Source organism: Oreochromis aureus, linkage group 14 (assembly GCF_013358895.1).
Source record: "Oreochromis aureus strain Israel breed Guangdong linkage group 14, ZZ_aureus, whole genome shotgun sequence".
Classification (NCBI taxonomy): Eukaryota; Metazoa; Chordata; class Actinopteri; order Cichliformes; family Cichlidae; genus Oreochromis; species Oreochromis aureus.
This window is the reverse complement of record NC_052955.1, coordinates 23,623,563-23,645,017: the sequence shown is the minus strand read 5'-3', so window position 1 is coordinate 23,645,017 and position 21,455 is coordinate 23,623,563. Positions and strand designations below refer to the sequence as shown.

At 38.9% G+C, this 21,455-nt stretch overlaps 3 protein-coding genes across 3 annotated transcripts in view; 2 read left to right on the top strand and 1 right to left on the bottom strand.

Moving 5' to 3' along the window:
- The first annotated feature begins 3,277 nt into the window (after window positions 1-3,277).
- chordc1a (cysteine and histidine-rich domain (CHORD) containing 1a) lies at window positions 3,278-9,083 on the top strand. The gene is made up of 11 exons (XM_031743290.2): window positions 3,278-3,499; window positions 4,101-4,150; window positions 4,374-4,430; window positions 5,947-6,110; window positions 6,568-6,671; window positions 6,761-6,819; window positions 7,362-7,429; window positions 7,554-7,659; window positions 8,000-8,119; window positions 8,220-8,282; window positions 8,509-9,083. Exons 1-11 carry the CDS (start codon window positions 3,436-3,438, stop codon window positions 8,653-8,655), a joined length of 1,002 nt encoding a protein of 333 aa, XP_031599150.1. The 5' UTR covers window positions 3,278-3,435; the 3' UTR covers window positions 8,656-9,083.
- Window positions 9,084-9,414: 331 nt separating this feature from the next.
- Window positions 9,415-20,584, bottom strand: naalad2 (N-acetylated alpha-linked acidic dipeptidase 2). Its single transcript, XM_031743289.2, has 20 exons — window positions 20,386-20,584; window positions 19,726-19,831; window positions 19,041-19,227; window positions 17,211-17,312; window positions 17,002-17,127; window positions 16,719-16,799; window positions 16,460-16,565; window positions 15,568-15,661; window positions 15,301-15,396; window positions 14,748-14,833; window positions 14,391-14,510; window positions 14,228-14,310; window positions 14,089-14,152; window positions 13,926-13,993; window positions 13,734-13,825; window positions 12,573-12,663; window positions 11,972-12,236; window positions 11,783-11,864; window positions 11,523-11,615; window positions 9,415-10,089 (listed from the first exon to the last, which is right to left on the bottom strand). The coding sequence occupies exons 1-20, from the start codon at window positions 20,465-20,467 to the stop codon at window positions 9,900-9,902; spliced, it is 2,214 nt and encodes a 737-aa protein (XP_031599149.1). The 5' UTR covers window positions 20,468-20,584; the 3' UTR covers window positions 9,415-9,899.
- The window catches only part of LOC116323060 (NADPH oxidase 4), a 20,725-nt gene continuing 19,844 nt past the window's right edge, over window positions 20,575-21,455 (top strand). Inside the window, exon 1 of the mRNA XM_039622545.1 lies at window positions 20,575-20,639. The gene's annotated coding sequence lies outside the window, so the exon portion shown is untranslated. The remainder of the gene's footprint in view (window positions 20,640-21,455) is intronic.

Here is a 21,455-nt window from a genome sequence, read left to right as displayed (position 1 = left end):
TTGGTTATTTTAGAAGAATTTTGATTTACATCATTGGTCCACTGGATGTCCAGCTGCTTTCCTGTTGAGTGTTTATCATCCACACAGAACACGGGGATGAGGGCATCTTTAGTCATGGCTGTGCTCATCCTTTCTCCAACCTCTCTTTACCAAAGTTAAGAACAAACTCAGCATTAGGTCAGAGTAGTGAGTAAAGTTAAAGTGATTTGATTATTATTTTGTGATTTTTACTATTTGAATTTGCTTTGCTCTTGCTAAATTTCTTTGATAAATCTTTTTGCAGTTAAATTCTAAATTGTGGACATTCACTTTCTAACCTTTTAGAAAATAGTAAAGGTAGAAGTCTGAGTCTTATTCTTTATTAGTGCAAATAGGTCTACATGTTATTCTAGTCATAAAAATATGTTTCCTTGGTGCCCCTTGTCCAGGCAACTAAAATCCTCCCTAGAAATAACAATTACCACAATCAGTAGGGGAGCCACTGTTAAAGAAAATGGAACTGATAGGACTTAACCTGCATGGCTACTCAGGTTTCTTCTTATCAGGGTTAGTGGGGAAGACACCTGGACAATTTCAAGGTAGTTAGTACTGGGCGAGCCCCCTCACCCACATCGGCTCCAGAACACTGCATTATCTACTATGTAAGACCAGAGACTAGGACCTCTTTATCACTTTACACATGTTACTTTCAGTTACAAGAAAGTAACTAAAAGTATCTTTTTTTCACATGGATGTAAATTTATTAGGTGAAATCAATAAAAATACATGTTATTGTTATTATTTGCACTGTGTCGTACAGAGGGTGAAGGGTTAGTTATAATAATAATATTAGATAATGATGTTACTAGTGCATGTAGCAGCATGCAGATGTGCATGTATAACGAAAAAATGTCATTTTGACATTTTGACAGTTTTACACGACTGGAATCAAGTTATTAAAAAAAATAGATCTGCAGTTGATCACAATAATAAACTAAATAGCTTTAACATGAAAACACCCACAAAGCATACAGGTTATGCACATACAGATCTTCTGTAATGTCTAAAATAAATAAAGACAATAATTTGGATTAAAAAGTCATGCTTGTGTGAGTCTGTCTGTCTGTCTGTGTTACTATTACTCTTGTCTATCTATACCAAACTGGGAAACCTGGGTGGGCTGGGTGTAGAGATAGACTGGGTGACTAGGAGGATAAAAACACCTATTTTGCCTAACAGGCAAATGACATGGAAATGTAAAGGTCATAACTGCAGGACAGGTGTATGGTTGCAGCTGGTCAAGCTGTGTTTGCCCCTGCAAACAAACAGAGGCAAACACCACACAATAAGAGTGAGAGTGCATGGTAACAGATCAAGCAACCCCAGAACAATAACTAAGGCAGAGTCACTTGTTCCCCATTTTAATTATGCTACATTTTTATTGTACTTTGTTTTATAATGATTGTTTCTTCCTTTACAATAGTGTAATACGTTACCTGCAAAATTTGTCTTGTCTTGATGTCTATATGCATCACTGACAGGAAATTTGCACACCATAAATAGTTTATATCATTACGACCCAGCTCAGAAGCTCTTTACAGACTCATCTCAGTGCATTTTTCAGAAATTACAAAAAAAGAGACACTGAGCTGTCAGTCATGATGTTTTAAAGCATTAAGTCAGAAAGTTAAAATAAGATCATTAATTTTACCTGTTTCTCAACTTCTCTTAAGATATTTCTCTTTCTGCCCCTGTCTTTCTCTCTCTCTCTCTCCCTGCAGAATGAACCAGGGTGCGATGGTGTTCTTAAAAGAGATGTTCCCACTTGCAGTGCCATGCAGGTCACCATGTCAGGTGTTCCCCTGTTTATTCCTAATGAGGCACACTCAGGCGCATTTTAGACTTTCACACATTACCAACCACTAAATGCAGCTTGTACTGATATTTGGAAAATGGTAATAAAATCTACACAGTTGAGAAAATCAGAGCAACATAAGAAAAAACAATTGAGTAGGGTTATTTGTTTGTTTTTTGTTTTTTCTTACAGGAACATGTTAAAGGAGCTTTGGTTGGTCTCAGTTTCTGAGTGTTAGGGACATGGATACCCCCACTTCCTTTTTCTTAAATTGCAAAAATCTGTCTCTCAGGTCAAGCAAAAGGATCTGTCTTTGTTGGCCTGATTGTACGATGATAACAGATCTCTTTTAACTTAGCAGAGTCACTGTGCTCCAGTTATGTACTGTGTTGTACTTTTTTTCTCTTTTTTTTCGTTTTTAAGAGAAGATAAGCAAACTCAAAGCATGAGATTTTCAAACATTTATTAAGATAAACACCAAGGTACCTGTAGCTGTCCACGGCCTCAATGTCCAGTTGAGGCTGTTGGCCAAAGAGAAGGGAGGAAGGAAGATGTGTTTGAAAAAAACAAGACAGACGGAAAGACAGTAGATACAGCTGTAAAAGTAGGGATTTTAAATGTAGGGAGTATGACTGCTAAAGGGAGAGAGCTGGCTGAGGAAGAGTTATCAGATGACTAGAAAAGTACAGCAGAATGGTGAGGGAATATGTGAATGACACCTGGGTCAAAAATCAAACTCCAAGAAGTAGAAGTCTTCACTGTTTATATCCACTCAGTGGATAGAAACATAAAGTTCACCAGGAAGGATATCAAGGATAATAGTTTGCTTTTCCTGGACCGTGCTATTCTCAGCAAGAATAGCACAAGAATCATTGAGGTTTACTGAAAGCCCACACTCACACACCAGTACATACTTACTGACTTCCATGCTCTGCAGCACAATTGGGGTGATCAGGACCAAACAAACAGCAGAAAATGTTGTCATCATTAATGTAAATCCCTTATGTAGCAGGTTTGCCCGATAAAAGTATCATGCACTTCAGACCCAGCCACACACTGCGACACACTATGACTGGTTCATCTTAAGGGCAAAACTCAGCTCAACTGAGCAGCCTAACATAAGCAGTGCAGTGAGGACTGCTGTGACCTCTACATTGGAGAAATCAAACAGCCACTTCATAAATGCATGGCACAGCATACAAGAACCACCTCACAGAACAAGACTCAGATGTACAACTGAACCTCATGAATAAAAGACGCACTTTCAACATTCGAAATATTAATATTATCTTTCGATAATATTAAATGAACAATAAAAGGGCCTTTATGCCCCTTAATCTATGGAGTAGTCCCCGCCCCCCGTCACAGACGTGCACACAGCTGTGTGGCTCGACAGTGCGCGAAACTTCTCGAAAGCACCTTCGCACATTTCCGGCTGCTGACGGAGTTTGCCGAAGTTGCAACCGCAGCAGTGGGCGACACATGGCAGCAGCTGTGACCCTTCTACACTCACTTTAAACACAGTTTGTCTCAGCAAAACAAATTATTTAGAAAGCAGAGCTGTGTGTTACGAGCCTGTGGTTTAGCTTGTGAATGGGAACATGTCTGTGCTGTGCTACAACAGGAGCTGCGGAAAGCGATTTGACCCGGACAACAACCCCGATGGTAAAAACGTTAAAAAAAAATTATACCTGAGGGTTTTGTTTTTCTTTTACATGGCTAGTTTACCTTTATTTTAACCTGCATGGTAGTAACTGACAGCGGGTCGTTTTTTTATGTTATATAATTAGTTATATTAAAACTGAAAGTAACTTTACTCATTGCCGGTGGTCAGGTGGTCATTAGCGACTTTTGTTCGCGCTGTTTCCATGGTGATTTACAGACATAAGACTCGTTAAAGTTTTGAATCTTTTGGTATCTGCGATTAAAGCAGTTTCCATTCATTGTTTGGTCTTATTAAAGGCTCAGTGAGAAGACTCCTGAACCGTGCTTCGCTTCTGTCATCTGTCACAGTAAAAATTTGGTTTTGCTGTTTCTTTTCATTTTAGCTATCAAGGAATACCCTTGTTGAATATTGAGCTCTAACAAAACACTAGTGCAATTTAATTAATGTAAATCACTAATGATTTGATCAATAAACATAAAAGGCCGTTTAGAAATATCAATGCTTGGTGCTTTGCTTTCATTATGACATTGGTGACTTTGTTATAAAATGAATAAGTCGAGGAGGCGTGGAGTGTTCTCATATCTGTTTCTGCACACGCAGATGCTTGCCTCTTCCATCCGGGGGTACCCGTGTTTCATGATGCTCTCAAGGTAAGCTGGGGTCAGGCCCTATGATACTGTATGCTAAATGCATACATGGAGCGTTGATTCTGCATTAGCCCGCTACACACTATTCATGGTAATTTTTTGCTTACAGCTTTTAGAAAAGGACAACTTTAGCAACAGTTTTTGTTTAAATAAGAATGGTTGTGATGCATGGTGCAAATACAGAGAGAAAAGGTTTGCTGTTTTAAGTACTTTGTTTCTATTACAGGGTTGGTCCTGCTGCAAGAGGCGCACCACAGACTTCTCAGACTTCCTGAGTATTAAAGTGAGTACAGTTAACAGAAAATTGCAACACTGATCAATTTGTTCAATTTTTTTCTGTCATGCTTTGGTGTCGAACCCAACCAACTTCTAAACTGAAGCATCAATATTCGGTCAATAATCGTAATTTGCTGATATATTGGTTTGAATGTTGATGTTGCATAGTTTGTTCACCAGAGGGCACTCTCCAATCTTCCTTTAATGCACATGTTTAGAATACCAAAAACACAAAAAAAACCAGAGATGCATACTATGAATAAAGTTAAACAGACTCAGGAGCTTTTTTTCTTCTTCTTTGCCTTAGCTGGCTCGAGAAAACCTAACAAGTATCACAATGGTGGTTATCAATTTTTTTTCTGTTAAGCAGGGCTTTCTGCGTCAGGCTCTGAGCACGCTCATGCAAAAAAAAAGGATCTTTCACATTGTCTGAATGTCTTATGGCTTGTTTCCCCCACCAAATAATCCCTGTGAGTGCCACCTACTTCAAGTGGAAATGTTATCAGATGATGATGATGATGATAAAATGGTCATAAAAATCTATAAAGAACATAAACCATACAACATTAAATTGCAACACTATTGCAAATAAAATGAGAGTAATGCTGCCGAAAATCAATCTGGGGATTCAAGTTCAACTTAATATTTTAGTATTTAGTGCTGCTTTATAGTCCTCACGAAGTGGGTGCTTATTAGTGTTCTAAAACTTTGAACCTGATACATTTAAACAGTAGAGGTTACTGTTCCACAGCCTAATAAAAGAGATGTGGAAATCACTTTAGTTTGTCAGCAGATAGTGAGATAAATTTTATTGACTGAGCAGGTATTCCTGGTGTTTGTTCTGTGTTCTAGTAGCTGCAATTCCAGCAATATAAAAGAGACTCAACATCAGATTAGACTCTAGTAAAACAGCATTTATATAGTTTCTGCATCACCAAATTAAGATGCATATTCCAGTGACAATGCAGCTCACAATTTGAACTTCATTCAGGAAGGTACAGTTTAACAACTTGCAGATATGAAACATTTGACCAGCAGAGAGTCTGTGTTGCACTTAAAATATGTTATAATTGAAAGAATCAGTCGAATTGTGGTCCTTCCAGACAATTTTAAACCACAACTTTAAACTTAACCTGCTCCCAACCTGGCTACGTGTTCAGGATAAATTACCAGGTAAAAAAAAAAAAAACTACTTTGGTGGCACATAAAACTTTGATTTTTAAGGTCAGCAGAGCTCGCTAACCGATTAATCTCACTTCATAGTACACTCCTTAGCTGATCCGAGCAGTCAGGCAAATTGTAAACAAGTAATCTGCAATTTGCTGTGATACTGAAACAAGTTTAAAATCAAACTGCATTGTCATATTATCTTACTAAGGTCTCATATATAACGATGTACAGTATAACAAATGTTATAGAAATCGTTTTATGTTTGTCTGCCTGAAACGAAAAGGAAAAAGAAATCAGATTTTTATTCAGATCTGTCTTAAAAATCCTGTATTCGCCCTTTGTGTGTATAAAAGGGCTGCAGCCGGGGCCCCCACAACAGTGAGAAACCAGCAGAGGCAGTGCAGCCAGAGGTGAAGACGTCAGGAAAGAAGAAGGAGATCGGAGAGGAGCTGAAACCTCGAGGAGACCCTTACATCATTCAAGCTCCTAAACCACAGGAGCAGGTCCACAGACCGAGGTCGGCAAATTTGTTTCTCTGTCATCTCTAATTTGCAGAGCAAAGAGTCCCTCCTGCAGCTGTTTTTGGTTTCCTTATTCCCAAACTAACTTCCTGTAAAGGAATTGACACAGATGAATAATACAGAAATATAAACTGCTGGTTGACTAGTACTTGTAATTGGTGGCTATCTGACAGGTTTCATCTTTAATCAAAGCTGATTGGTCACAGTTCTTTTGAAGAGAATTTCACAATCCATACTGTTAAACAAATACATTACATTCTTGTCATTTGTATACATATTTTCAGGCATATCAAGAGCCTGTAAAGTTTTAAATGACGTTGCTGTCATGTAAACTAATTGGTGCAAATATGTGAATTCAGGCATACTAAAACTTTGTATTTCTCTACTTAAATGCCTATCTGCTGTGTTGATAATGAATCACTTACATTTTGTTTGCGTGTTTATTTATTTCAGAGCTGAGACACCGCTGGTCAGATTACAGCAAAAGGTGTCCCCTTCACTGAAACAGGCTCTTGAAAAACTCAACCTTAATGGCACTAAATATCCTGAAAACAAAGGTACACACACAGATTTAGATGTTATTGCAGAGAGTTAAAAAAGTGTAAATGGTTTTTGAAAACTAAGCTGTCTTTCTTTTTCTGCACAGAGGAAGAGGGAGAGGAGGTGAAGATTGGTACTTCTTGTAAAAATGGAGGATGCTCTAAGGTATGCTGCAGATTTTTCTGCCAGGCAGAGTCTAAAGTGATTTTTATGTGTCAGTTTAATCAAAAAGTTTAGGTTTTTCAACTTAGAAATTCTATTATATACATAGACCAGAAAAGATGGTTGGATGGGAAAGAAGTTTCTGGATCCGAGAAGTGAAGCCGATGTGGGAATACCTTAAACCTGCATTCTTTTTAATGGCCACCAGGTGGTGACTTGTATGGTTGTGTATACTTACCGATGAGTCTATTGTCTTAAAGTTCATGTAACACGATGTTTTTGTAAATGATAATCCCCTTTTTAGGAAAACTGACAATAAAGAAGGCCATGTTTATAATGTAGCTACCTTGTGATTGACAAGTCATCATCATATATGTGCAGTGTATATTTTAGGCAGTTATATCTTACTATAAACGTAGTTTTCTTTCTTCTATTCTTCTCTATAATGTGTTTTGAAATATTGTTTTTAATGGTAATTGATGATTTAAAAAAAAAAAAGGTTGTTATGACAGTTACATGATTTCTGACTGACTGTTCTTTAACAGTCTTACTTTGGACCAGCAAGTGATGAGGAAGTCTGCACTCACCACCCCGGAGTTCCAATTTTCCATGAGTGTTAAGAAGACATGCAACACGCTGTCCAATTACATTTAGGAAGGTGTTCATTCGGGTTATTTTATTGTGAAGGTGCTTTTGATTGACTGATTATAATGCTATATTTGTCTATATTTCTGCAGTATGAAGTACTGGAGCTGCTGCAGGAGGAAAACATCAGACTTCAACAACTTTCTGTCCCAGCAGGGCTGCACTACAGGAAGCCACCTCTGGAAGAAAAACAATCAGGTGTGTTAGGGAATTAGATCAAAGTGCAAAAATATACAAATATAAGACAGATCTTCACTCCAGTTCATGACTTATGTATTGCATGCAGAGAAAGGGCATTTGTGTCCTGTTCAATCCCCTCTTTAATTTTCCTTCAGTAAAAACATTAACATACTTGCATTTTCTTAAAGGGGATTATATTTAATGTCATTGGAAATGTTGTGAGTAGTGTAAGGCAGAAGAAGCCTTTTTTTTCTCATCTTGTAGCCACTGAAATGTCCCATTCTTGTCATAGTGTAATTAACAAATGTTATAGTTTCCTGATGATGATCATCTTGTCTCTGACTCTCTCTATCTCCAGGCGATGAAGGTGATGCCGTGTAGATTTGACTGGCACCAGACCAGCAGTCAAGTTATCATCTCCATCTATGCAAAGAACTCCTTGCCAGAGCTCAGTTATGTCGAGGCCAACAGCACCACGGTAAAAACCACAAAGTCATGTTCTACCTCTCACACATACACCCCATCATATCTCTAATTATGACTAATGTTAGTAATAAGTAATTTTCCGATTGTCCCAGGTGAACATTCGTGTAGTGTTTGAAGGAGATAAAGAGTTTGAAAAGAAGATCATTTTATGGGGGGTAAGTGACCACCTTGTATTTCATTATGAACTTTGTTTGCATTTTCATATTAAGCTGTATTGCATAATCACTGTTGATTTTACTTTGACTATTGTTAAATGATTAATATTAATAAAGCAGCATATGCTTTTGGAAAGTTAGGCCTTTGGCGCCCTCCAGTGGTAGTAACGATATAAAATAGAATTAAAAACCTAAAAGACACCGTCCCTTTTCTTGATCCTATCAGGCTGTGGAGGTAAAAAACAGTGCGGTGAACCTGATGGCTTCTAAGATGGAGGTGTCTCTTAAGAAGGCTGAACCAATCACATGGGCCCGTCTGGACCTGCCTTCCCTCCCACAGAATCAGGAACAGGAGGACACCAAGCACACATAGCACACTCGGACCTCACTTCCAGCTTGTTCCCCTCTTTAGTCTTTTGTCGCCCGTGTCCTTCCCTTCAGTAGTGTCACTGTGGCAAATCTGATTTCTTGCACTTGACCTCCTTTTGAATCAAATGTGTAATGTCAGACCTTTTATTAGAAGTAAACAGATGAAATCTCAAACCTTACACAAGTCTGATACAGGCACTAACACTGGCAACGTACTGTAGCTTTAATGAAGGCTTAAGGAATATAACTGTGGTTAGGCAGCTTGTTTATCTAGTCACATGGATGAATCAATTTTAGTCTTAAGTTATCTCTTTGATATTTTTCTCTAATCCCAAAAAGTTGATTCTGTTCATCTGGATGTAGCGTTTTCAGATGTCAGAAACATTTCGAGTCACTTGGTTGAGTGACTCGAAATGTTTCTCCCACTGGATTTCCTTACCTGGATGATTGAGCATGCATCAAGACATTTTTCTCTAATGAGTATGTGTTGTTGTCAGCCTCCACAATATGTAATTCATGTGTTATTTCTATGCATTCTCTTTAAGTGTCCTTATACAAAAACCACACAAAGAAGTCACAAAAGATATTTATAAGTGTAAGAACACCAATGTTGTTTCCAGTTAACACAGTATCAGATTTATTCACCCTAATTGTATGGATTATATTTTGTTATTATTATTTGTGAAATTATTGTCATATTCTTGCCTTTACACTGTAACTTTTCCTGGGAACACCTGATAGTCACTTAAGCTTTTTTATTTTCTTTTTTTTTTTTTATAACTGTTGTTCGAATGTCTAGGCTTCATTGCCTCGTAATGTCATTCCTTGTATGTCATAACTTTGACAGCTCAGCATTTTAAACATAGGATAAATGTTTGACAGTGTTTCTAAAACATGAGATCGTTTTATCATCCAATAAACTTTGCTGTGTACCTTTCATTTGAGTAAATTTGTCAAAAAAATCTGAGTGCATAACTAAAATCAGTGATTTTTGTGTCCACGTTTGGCGAGTTGAGTGGACTTGTAACCCCAAATATTATTACAAAACATTAAAAAAAACCCAGATTTATTTATGGAGCCACATCATAAAACAGAAAGTACAAAGATTTCTCAAGGTCTGATGAAGCATTTCTCATTGTTCTTCAGGTCTAGGTGTTCTGGAAAACATCCAAATAAACATGGACTCCCATCTGTGTTGAACTGGAAATGTTATAATTGTCAAATTAAGTATATATTTTTATATTGTCTTCATGCAGGTGGTGTGAGGGTCATGGCAGCAGCATGGACAGTGAAAGCTGCTATGCTGATCTGACGCTTGACTTCCTCCCAGGCCTTTGCTGGGTCAGCTGAGTTCTCAATGTCAAATAAAGCATCATAGATCCCAGGGAAAGACTCCCCTGCATATTTATTGTGGCTGCTGGGAGCAAAAATCACATGCCTGAAAATAGAAGAGATGAATTAAATGGAAGTGTATTGTTAGGGGAATGCACTCACTGGTATTTCAAGAAAAATACTTCTGCTATTTCTGAAAAAAAGAAGCTCAAGAGGGGGAACAAGTAAAGAGGACAAGAGTCTTTACATCTAGTGCCTCTCACAGTCAGCTGTGTTTTCAAATGTATAAATCTGAGAAGCAGTCATGCATACAATTTAAAAGGATCAAAATAATATTTAAAATCTGTTTTAGGAGCCAGTTTAAGAGTCTGAAGGACACTGTAGAGTCTGAAAGGACTCTGTAGTTATCATGTAATTATTAAAATATAATTACGAACGTTTACAAAAAGAGTGACAGCTGTCTGCACGAAAACATCACATGACAGAATAAATACTTCTAAAAAAATCTAGAAGCTACTACACAGTATTTGTGCCATTTAGAATTTTCTTTTTACTGTTAAATGCACACATAGGATGACTAAACCAAGGTAAACTTGGCTAGTCTTGGGTTTAAAATATCACATTTAGAAAAGAGTAAAATTTTCTACTGTACAGCATAGAGAATATGCATACAGAATATACAGAATATATTCAGTGACAAGGACCGCAGACAAAGCAGTTTTAAAGATTATCCGTCTTGTGAGGTACCCAGTAGCACCAGTGTTTTATTGGAGACTCATATGACATAGGAGCCCATCCCAAAGTGTACTTTGAGACTGGATTGGTAAACCATAGAGCTGAGCTGCACTATGTTTAAATTCAAATTAACTGACAGAAATAGAGGGTGAAGTGGACATCCCAGAAAGACCAATGAGATACAATGAGTGTTACACTTTTCTCATAATAGCCGTTTTCTCAGTTTAATGCTTTATAGTTTCACATGTTATGCCTTGTAAATGTAAACCAAAGAAAAAAATCATTCTGTCCTAAGCAGCCACAGTAAGGTGGCGATAACACTAACAAGGCTGCTCAATCTTGAGAAGCTGCAAGTTAAAAACGTTGCTACTGCACAGACTACTGCTTTGTGATGTATTAGTTTTAAGAAATCTTCTTTTGGCTGCTCCCTTTAGGGGTGACAACAGCAGATCATCTGCCTCCATCTGACTCCATCTCTAGTATCCTCCTCTGTCACACCACCTCACTGCATGCCCTCTTTCACTACATGCTTAAATCTTCTCCATTATTCCTCTTCTCTCCAGAGCATTGCCTCCACCTGTCCAGGTATTCTCAAAGAATAATACAAAGCTACAGACATGTTTTTGCAAAATTTTTTAAATTTTTTAAAAATGAATTAATCTAGATAAATCTTACTGCTCATAATAATGCTAACTCAGTCCATGCTGCTAACTAATGGGCAGTATACTGAGGTGTAACTGTAAAACAATGCAAAAGAATAGAAAAATGTGTATTGTAATTTGTGTATGTTTGTGAGAAACTAACCTGTAGAAAGGTCTGCCAGGTAAGCCCAGAGGGTCTATAAAGGCTCTCTCCAAGTACATAAGCTGATCATTCATGATCCGTAGCTGAAGAGGACTGCACATACACAAAAACATACTATTACACCTCCATCTGAATTTCAGTACATGTCAAGTCTCAAGACACATTTCAAGGAATGTATAAAGTAGAAACATGCGGATAAGTATAGTGAAGCATTTGTTTAAGACGCCTGAAATTTTTAACACGTTAAACACAATTCGTACTCTGCTTTGTTGAGAGTCTGAAGGCGCCCGTGGAAATCCCTGGCTGCAACAGTGAAGTTCTCGACTGCAGAAAAGAGGGAATCTAGAGAAAATAGATAAAATTAAAAAGTGTGCACCACATCCACTCTGACAGCACTTCTGCAATCTTTGGGTCATGACATTATTATATTAACAGTGACCATAACTCACCAAATGACACCTTATACGTCTCCATCTTCCCCAAGTTCTTCTGGGCCAGCTGTGCTATGCTCTGTGCATATTTCCTCAGTGACTCTGCATACTCATTAACATCCAGAGGGAGCAGCTGGGAGTCAGCCAACAGGAAGATGAGTGCACCTCTCACCTGGGCCACCGCCTGAAGCCTCTTAAACGAGGGGTCGTAGAACTTCTCCACGATCTCGAAGGTTTCATACACACTGTGATAGACTGGATAGCTACTGTAGCGCTCTGTTTTCTGAATGGACACATGAAATACTTCACCATGAGTCCATGTTTGCTCACAGTTACTTAACCTCTACAATAAAGACCCTTCAGTCTCTTATTCTTATTCGCCTCTTATTCTCACTAAGGTACTCCACCCTTTGGTAAAGACAGAAGCCAAACTTTCAATAACATCGATCTTGAATAAAACACAGTAGATTTACATTGAAGTAGAAAATAAAAATGCAAATATAAAGAACTCTGGATTTACAAAGGCTTACACTTGAATACAGCAAAAGCACATAGCAATATACCTTAATTGTGATAAAAACAACTATATGGATAAATGTGGGAGTGCAGCATGTCTCACCGCGTTCTTGGTGTATCGAGCTCGGCCTGAAGCAATTCCCAGACGGATAAAATAGGCCTCGAAATCACTGCCTGACCCAAGTTTACTGATCCTACGAAACACCGGGATTGAGCCATATAAGTGAAAAATGAGCGAGACTCTTCACATTCAAAATTTAACTAAAAGTTCAGTGTTTTGACCACAAGTTTTAGTGGTCAAAACACTAAAAGACTAAACTGAATAGATATTGGTTTTTAAGTAGAATGTATATGCACTCGTTGGATGTTTTATAAGATACACTTTGCAAAGTACTCAGTTTGACCTTCTGTCTTCAGAAAAAGTTGCTTTCTAACATGGAGTGTTATCTTTCTGGAATCAACCGTCAGAATCCCTTTTTTATTAGCATCATCAGAAACAATACTCAGGTAGACTGTGGTGTTTAAACGATGCTCTGTTGGTACTGAAGACCCCAAAGTGAAAAATAATGTCCCCCACATAATTACATCATCACCAGCCTGAAATGTTCACAAAAGGCCAGATCAATCCACGATTTCATGTTTTTAATACCAACTTCTGACCCTACAATCCATCCAAACAGCCAAATTTAGACTCATCAGACCAGCAAACGTTCTTCCAATCTTCTATTGTCCAATTTTGGTGACCCCATGTTGTTAGCTAACATGACTCACATCTGCTGTGGTCTTCTGCTGCCGTAGACCATCTTCTTTAAGAATTCATTTATTGTGAATCTTCTGCATACCTTGGTTGTAAAAAATGGTTCTCTGAGTAACTGTAGCCTTCCTGTCAGTTGGAAGCAGTCATTCGCCTCTGACCCCTGCAATCAACAAGGCACTTTCTCCCAGAGAACTGCTGCTCAGTACATATTTTCTCTTTTTGGGACCATCCTCTGTAAACCCTAGAGATGGTTGTGTGGGAAAATCCCAGTATATCAGTAGTTTCTGAAATACTCAGACCAGCCCATCTGACACCAACAAATGCACCACATTCAAAGTCACTTAAACTTTGGAAGCTTGTCTACATGCCTAAACGTGTTCATTTGCTGTACCTGTTCTGGCCGGTTAGTGCGTCTTACACAATGTGCCCAAATGGCAACATTTTTTACTGTTGCTTATCAATAATAATGCTTATTATCCTATTTTGTCTAACTTTGTAGCTTTCTACCTGGGTGCATCACGGTCATTTGTCCAGTTGTCCCTCTTATGCCAGCTCTCGTACAGAGACACTCCCTCTTCTCCTTCTTCTGGACTGGGTATCTGCTCCAAAACATAAAAACAGATGACCTCAGGGTCGACAGAAGAAGATGCTTGTACAAGCATCATATACTCAGATCTGTGGTAGTTTAAATCTGCCCACCTGCTTCGTGATGTCATACACCAAAGTATGCAGTGATGGAGTGCAGTCAACCCTCAGAGTGTACATACCTGGAGTTTAAAAAGACATGCACACATACAAATAAAACCATAAACAACCTGACACTAAGTTTTTTTTCAATATGTGCACAGAAAAACATTCTCACCCTCTATTGCAGAGTCTGCATTGATGTAGGCCACAGCTCTCTCCTGCAGAAGCCTGGCATTATCCTGACGAGGAGGGTGAAGTGAGGTCATTCTGTGTGTGTTTTAGATAGCATGTGTGTACATTTGCATACACGGTACCTCTGCCCATTCTGTAGATCCCAGCAGTCCAAACTCCTCTGCATCCCAGCTGGCAAATATTATAGTCCTCCTTGGCCTCCAGCCTACACACACAAACAGATGTGAATGAATCCTGAGTATTAATACAGTAATTATTTCATTCACTCTACTGGGAAAATCATACCTGTACTTAGCAGCCTGCCAGCACTCCTGACAGTTTCATGGACCACTGCTGCGCCAGACATGGGATCGATTCCTCCAAACACCCAGGCATCGCGGTGCCCTCCGAGAATCACATACCTGTCTACACAAACCCACCAACAGTACATGTAGCAAGAGATGTTAAATAAAAAGACACTAAGACACTGTTTCCTAAGACACTAAGAGGTTTTAATGTCTCTGAACAGACAAACAAAAATCAAGCTGTATTTTCATTTCTATATATCGTACTGTATGCAGACATGGAATTTGTTTGTGTATGCACGCTGCGGTCTGCACGTTAATGCTAATTGTGTGATGCAGAATGAAGGGTTTCTGGTACCTGGCTCCTGAGCTCCTCTAATCTTTCCAATGACGTTGTAGATTCTGGTTACCTGGTTGTTAGTGTGGATGTTCATACGCACCTTCCTGAGAGAGGCAGATTGAGGAATGAGTGATACACGCAAAGGTATTAAGACACAAACAGGCCAAAATAATTTAACAGGAAATGACTGGTGCAAAAACTTGGGGATCAGGTCTGGGGTATAAGTTTTAACACACACAAAATGCTATTATCTAAGTTTGTTTTATGATGAATGGCCTCAGAACAACTTTAAACTGCTCAAAATTTAGGTCTGCTAGGAACAGCTGATTTGATTTGTTGTGTGCGTTTAATTATGTCTCTCACACACAGGCGGTTCAAAGGCCTCCATTGTATTTCCGTTGGCTTGATGCCACTGGGTCACGGAATGTGAACGAGAGCAACAAAAAGAAGAGACAAACACTAAAAACAGACTGGAGACTGGACTGAAGTGGCAGAGGAAGAACAGCCAGCAGGAGAGGAAAGAGGTTTATTATGAAAATGTGAAGGATTTAAGCTTTAGACAAGAACTTACTGGCTCTTAAAGTCATCTGTAAAGCCTGGGCCAATCCTATAGGAGACGTTCAGAGCTCCCTTCCAATTGTTGGGTGGAATCTCTCCTCCCATGTTACTGTAACATGAAAAATTATTTACAAATTCACTAACAATTTCATCCAGGGGCCTCCAGTGAAATGTATCATTTGTTACCTTAAATTCCGGATGGAAGTGAAAGTGAAAACAATGCTCTAATAAATTGGTCATTATTACCAAGTGTTTGAAAAGAAAAAAAAAATATTCATACTTCAGAAGAAGAATAGCGTCGTGGAAGCCAATTGGATGCACAGGGATGTTGGGAAGTCCTACTCCATCCTCTGGGCTGAATCTGTAGGTGTATTCTGCAGGAGAGGAAACTCTATGCTGTTAGGTAAACTCTATGTAGAATAGTGGTCAGAAGTTTACTTACAGTCTTCATGGGCATAAATATCATGGTAATTTGGGGCTTTGAATGATTGCTTTGAACTGTTCTTTTTTCAGGGTGAAATGATTGCACAAAATCTTTATTGACTTTAACAAAAAACAACTGTGTGCACAAGTTTTACAATATCTTGGTTTTTCGCTAATCTAATCTAATCTAATCTAATCTAATCTAATCTAATCATAAACTCAAAATTATACACATAGGGTCAATTATACACATATATACATCCCCACTAATATTTGGCTAAATATTTCTTAGCAAGTTGTCCCTCGACCAGATGCTTTTGGTGGCCATAAACATCTTTCTGGTGTAATTCTGGCTCGATATTGGTTGATTTCTTGGCACAGACTCTGCCTTTAAGCATAGCCCATACCAGGAAACCAACTAATTTAACTGAACTTGATCAGTTCTGATAAGAGAGTGGTCAATTATCCAGTCATAAATATGGCAGAAATTTGTTGATGGCTACCAAAAGTTTCTAGTCAGCGTCCAACTTACGCAACAGTTAATATATTAAATACTTCTGACCCTGTATGTAAAAGTTTGAGTAACTGTGTGAATTAGAGAAAATTCAAGATCACTTAAAACTTGTATACCTAATCCTTCTTCTTTAAAGTCATTAAAGGTGCTTCAAAGAAATCATTAAAAGCCCCAAATTACTATGACATCCATGCTCATGATGAGAGTACAGACTCTAGCACATGGCAGCGCCCACCTTTAGCAGGGTACCCTGGTGTGAGCGGGTCTCCTGCTCCATTCAGGTTGAGAACATTTCCTCTCTGAGCTCCTCTGGCAGGTAGGTTCCAGCCGTCGGGGTAGGGCTGCAAGTAAACAAATTTTAAAATGCTAATTCTTACATTTTTGTCTTGACGTGCCAGTGGTCAGACTGTGAGTGAAGAAAAGGTTAATCACAAATTAATTGCAGTTGTTTGTAGATACTGTCACTGCATCGTGGTTTTTTTTTAAATTCCCACCTGGATTCCATCAGCCCAGTAATCTGCTGGGTCTGAGAACATAATGATCCCTTTTGCTCCGGCTAACACGGCGTTCTTCACCTGGCAGACAAACAGGGTGAGAGGGTGAGAGGGAGCTGTGGGTCATTTTGAAGAAAAGGTGTCATGTTTGTTCTCAACCAGTTATTACATAATCACATGACTCATGTGACATTGACAGAGTGCATTAATCGCTTAAGGATGAGTGAGAATTTAAACATTTTTGGCATATTTTGAAATTTACCAGAAAAAACACTTTTCTTACCTTATTGCCTCTGAATATTTTTCCATATCTGACAATGACAATCTTCCCTGTCACATTGATGCCCATCTCCCTTTGTAACTGAGAAAAGTCTTCTGTGCGACCATAGTTGACATACACCAGGTCCCCCTGAAGAGAAATAAACAAGAAGCAAAGGCCTCAGGTGCCTGTTTTAATATTATAATTGTTCGTGTGTACACATGTTCGTTTACCTCAGGCTGTCCTTTGGCAGAAAAAGCACTGTATGGAGGTACGATGTTGGAAATATCTTCATAACCCTGTGGAACCGGCTCAGCCAAGGAAGTGTTAAAAATCTGAGAAAGTAAAGACAGACGAGGCAAAACCAAACTGGATTAAAACAACTGATGAAACTCTTTCCTCGCTTCCATCAGAAGCTGGTCAGCTGTGAATTCAGCTTTGATCTTGTCAAAAAGCAAAAACACACAACAATGGTTGTCTGGACTAGATTGCAAAGCATCTAGAAAAAGAGCAGAGTTAACCAACACAGAAGCAGATGCCTCCCTTTGATGTATACCATAAGCAAATACACCAACAGCAGAAAATAAAGGATGACAGTATAAACTGGATGCTTTTGGGTCCTTACTTATATAGAGCACAGGACCACACGACTCCTGCTTGTTATGGTGTGAAGCACCTCTGTCAAATGTGACCAGCCTACCTACTACACACAGATCCCCACAGAGTTGAGCGTTTTTAAAACATTCAGCAAGCTTTCCATTATATACTGCCTATTAAATGTCTTACAGCCTCCCTTAAAGGCCAGTCTGCTGTGTGAAGTCACCATATAAACATAGAGATACAGCTTTCCCTGAAGTCACACAGAGTTCAGTTCCTAAAGCATGGAGTTACACTCACTAAGGCACAAAATAGCAGTAGTTTTTTCCACTCCAGTTACATGCAGCATATTGCAGGAACTTCAGATCACACTGAAGAAGATTATGTCAGGTATATAAAATTAAACTTCAGATCATACAAGGTGGGATTCATATATGTGACAAGGTTAACTGACAGTCGTTCACTCTGGTGTATAAATCTCAATTATTCCCATTGATCTCCCTGTCATAAGTGTTCTAACATGTGCAGCACTGTATTTAAGTACACATTAAAGGTACTGGCACTGCATTGGAGGGAAACACTGTTTTAATTTAACTACATCTGATAGCCAAAGCCACTTTATAAATTGAGGTTAACTGATCAGTTACAATACTGAGAAACTATTTTTAAGATTTGAAGTTTCTTTTCAAGTAAAATTCCAAACACTAAACTTCTTCTTTTCTCATCTGAGTTTTAAAAAACATTTGGGGGGCATGCTACATCTGTGTGATGAAATACAGCTCAAGCTGACTTCCTGAAATAATTTCCAGGCTTCAGACATTTAGCTGCTCTGATTGTTTTAAACTCCTTAATGCATCCCAACCAGCTGATATACGACAGTGCACTAATACTGTTTTTCTGTGTTGTATCATTATCAGACACAGAGGTTTATCTCACACCGAGACCTTAAAAGGACCTTGGACTCGAACAAGTAAGTCTTGCATTTCTGTGGTGAAGACTATCAGAAGGGTGGGGGAGGAGAGGAGAGGGGGGTTGAAGTAATATGTTACTGTGTGTCATCTCTACATGCAGTCAGCAACTTTGTTACCTCTCCAGATACAGTGAGAAGTAGTAAGAGGTCTGAACGTTCAAATGCATGGGAAAATCACAAGAGGCTTTTAATTCTTGAGGTGGTGAAATGGATTAGTGTCACTAAATGTTTCCCACTGTGTGAACTACAAATAAATCCAAAGTGGTTTCACTATCTGAACACAAGACATGAAAATGGTTGTTTTACAGACTATGCAATGACATGACCATGACTTCCATCCGAATGCGATAAAAACTCAGAGCAGAAAATATTGCACCAGACACAAGTAGAGGTATGCATCATATAGAAAGGTTGTACAACAATTTGCATGCTGTCTTTTGGAATCAATGTTGCATCAACATGCACTTTCAGTACACATTTTTCCAGCATACTGTACCTCATTGCCAAGGTGATCAACAATTGAGATGTAATTTGGTTGTGACTCATTGGGATAGGACAAGAGGACATCATATGGCACCATCTCCACTGAGTCTAATCCAAACATCTGCCACTCTTTCATGATCTGCTCCGCATACTTCAGGTTCTGCTCTGTGCCTGCCAGGTGAGGAAGTTGTGTAAATTTCCTGTGGAGAGGATGCTGATGGTTACAGTGGCACTGTTATGTGGAGAATAGCACTTTGAACTGAATACATAAAAAATAAATGTTAAGAAAATTATTACATGCATTCAAGGCTGATACATGATTTCACTTGAATGCAACTTGATGCACATGCCCAGATGTTTTCACTTAACTGAAACAGTTCATGTTGCTATAGTTCACCTTCAGGTTCTTTGGATCAACACTAGACTCCACAATTAAAATCAAAACTAAATATTTAGTAACCAGCATGATTTCAGTTCACTTTGCTGGAGTCCTCAGAGGTCTCAACAAACCACCTGGCACACCATGTTAGATTTGGGTGAGTCAGTGGGATGTCAGTGTCATGACTCGCACTGCTGTGCGACTAAAAACATTGGAACAGAGGTGGACAAAACTGTTAAACATATCTATCTCCTCCAATAGAGACCACTGCAGTACAGAGCTACACAACAGATTCAGTATACTGGTGATCACTTTTTACCTGAGATGTTCTCTGATCTTATCTGCCTTCATTTCCCCCAGAAAATCCTTCAGGTAATGGCTGGAATCCTTGTGGTTTTGTGTGTTTGAAGGCTTTGCAAACCAGCCTACACACAGACAAACAGAGCACAAACAAGCACTGAGTGAGTTGCAATGGCATCACTTCTCCTAAGAAGAAAACTGTTATCACACACACTACTTTTTGTTATTTTGTGTTTAAAATTGTTATTTTAAAGAGGAAACAGCAGGCTATGGATGGACTCTAGTGGCTGTACTAGTGCTTAACAAAGGGTTGCCAGTGTTATATTCTAAGGTTTGATGGGTTTATGGAGTGAGTGTTAACCTGCTGTGAGCACAAAGATGTCAAATCTGTCAGTGTGGTGACACTCAAGCTCTCAAAACTGTGCCATCACAAATGGCACTAAGTACTTTAACAGTTCACATGAATCATTTTAGAGAAAAGCTTTATGTCCTTAAACAGTGTATTTATTTAAGTCATTTAGTTAACTCTCTCTGGTTTCTTCATTAATACTCATATCCAGGACAGCTATGCTGTTGTTCCCTCAATGCCATTAGAGACTTCATTAAAAATAAACAGAAAAGCACACAGGCAATATCAGTCAGTACGCAGATAAAGCTAGGGTTGGGTTTTCACGCTTACCTATGCAAAAGCCCAGCAAAAACAAAACTGTCACAATCACAATCCACTTGATCCACCGAATCCACCTGCTCTCTTTCCTCATTTTAGAACTGCACGGCTCCAACTTTTCCACACGCGGACGCAACTGACTCTACGAGGCAGAGATAACGATAGAGAGTAATTTGTTTGAGGAGTGCACAGCAGGGGAATGGCAGAGTGAGGTGGAGTGTGATACACAGAGAGGGAGGGAGTGTGGTGGCTGACTGAAAGAGGCGGTGAGTGAAAACTTGGACAGGAATGCAAAGAAGAAGCTAGTCATTAATACTTGGCTTTGCCGTGTCGTGCACCTTGGCTGTTCCAGTGCTGACTCAGTTATTACTCAGTATAAAACAAGATAGCCACTCTGGATACTGTTTTCCTAGTAGCATGTACAATGTACAAACTCTGTGTGTGTGTGTGTGGGGGGGGGGGGCATCTGTAAGAGAAATAAAAGCACATTTCACCAGCTGCAGAGGCTTTTATTTAGAAAGGAGGGATCTAACAAATCAGGTTAGTGAAGCCCATTTCTGTCACACAATCAAAGGTATGATAGCTTTAATCCTTTTTCTACACAATGCTGAAATGTGAGCCGAGTTCCTACAGAGGGAAGCAGGTTAATAAGCACAAGTTTATTTACTTTAACATCCATATCAGCTAAAATTTCATGATTTCCTATTAGACCACTATCTGTTGCTATTGATAGTCATGCATGTTTTCCCACAGCAAAGACTTGCATGCCTCTGCTCTGCTTGACCCCTCCTGGCTCTGTGAACAGCTGTGTGGTGTATAGGATAGCTCTTTCATGCAGTCGGCTGAAGCGTGAAGTGGGGAGGAGGCTCTCTGCCCTCAGGAATGTGAGGAGTTCACAAACCACAACAGTGACTCCTCCTCAACAAGTTGTTTATCTGGAAATCAAATTTAATTAAGCTATCGGCCTTTAGCTGTTGATTTTTTTTTTCTTTAACTTGTTTTTTAGGTATAATTAATAAAGTGTAAGTAAGAAAATTTTATTTGTATAACACATTTCAAGAAAAACATCATAAAGGGCTTCA

Bases quoted from the DNA above. Each gene is read 5' to 3' on its own strand.
- chordc1a (XM_031743290.2), top strand. From the start codon at position 3,436: ATGTCTGTGCTGTGCTACAACAGGAGCTGCGGAAAGCGATTTGACCCG. The intron at 3,500-4,100 runs GTAAAAACGTTA...CTGCACACGCAG, and splicing joins CCCGGACAACAACCCCGATG to ATGCTTGCCTCTTCCATCCG. The intron at 6,672-6,760 runs GTACACACACAG...TTTTCTGCACAG, and splicing joins TAAATATCCTGAAAACAAAG to AGGAAGAGGGAGAGGAGGTG.
- naalad2 (XM_031743289.2), bottom strand. From the start codon at position 20,467: ATGAGGAAAGAGAGCAGGTGGATTCGGTGGATCAAGTGGATTGTGATT. The intron at 19,832-20,385 runs GTAAGCGTGAAA...GTCTGTGTGTAG, and splicing joins TTTGCTGGGCTTTTGCATAG to GCTGGTTTGCAAAGCCTTCA. The intron at 11,616-11,782 runs GTACGAATTGTG...GTGTATGTGCAG, and splicing joins CAGACTCTCAACAAAGCAGA to TCCTCTTCAGCTACGGATCA.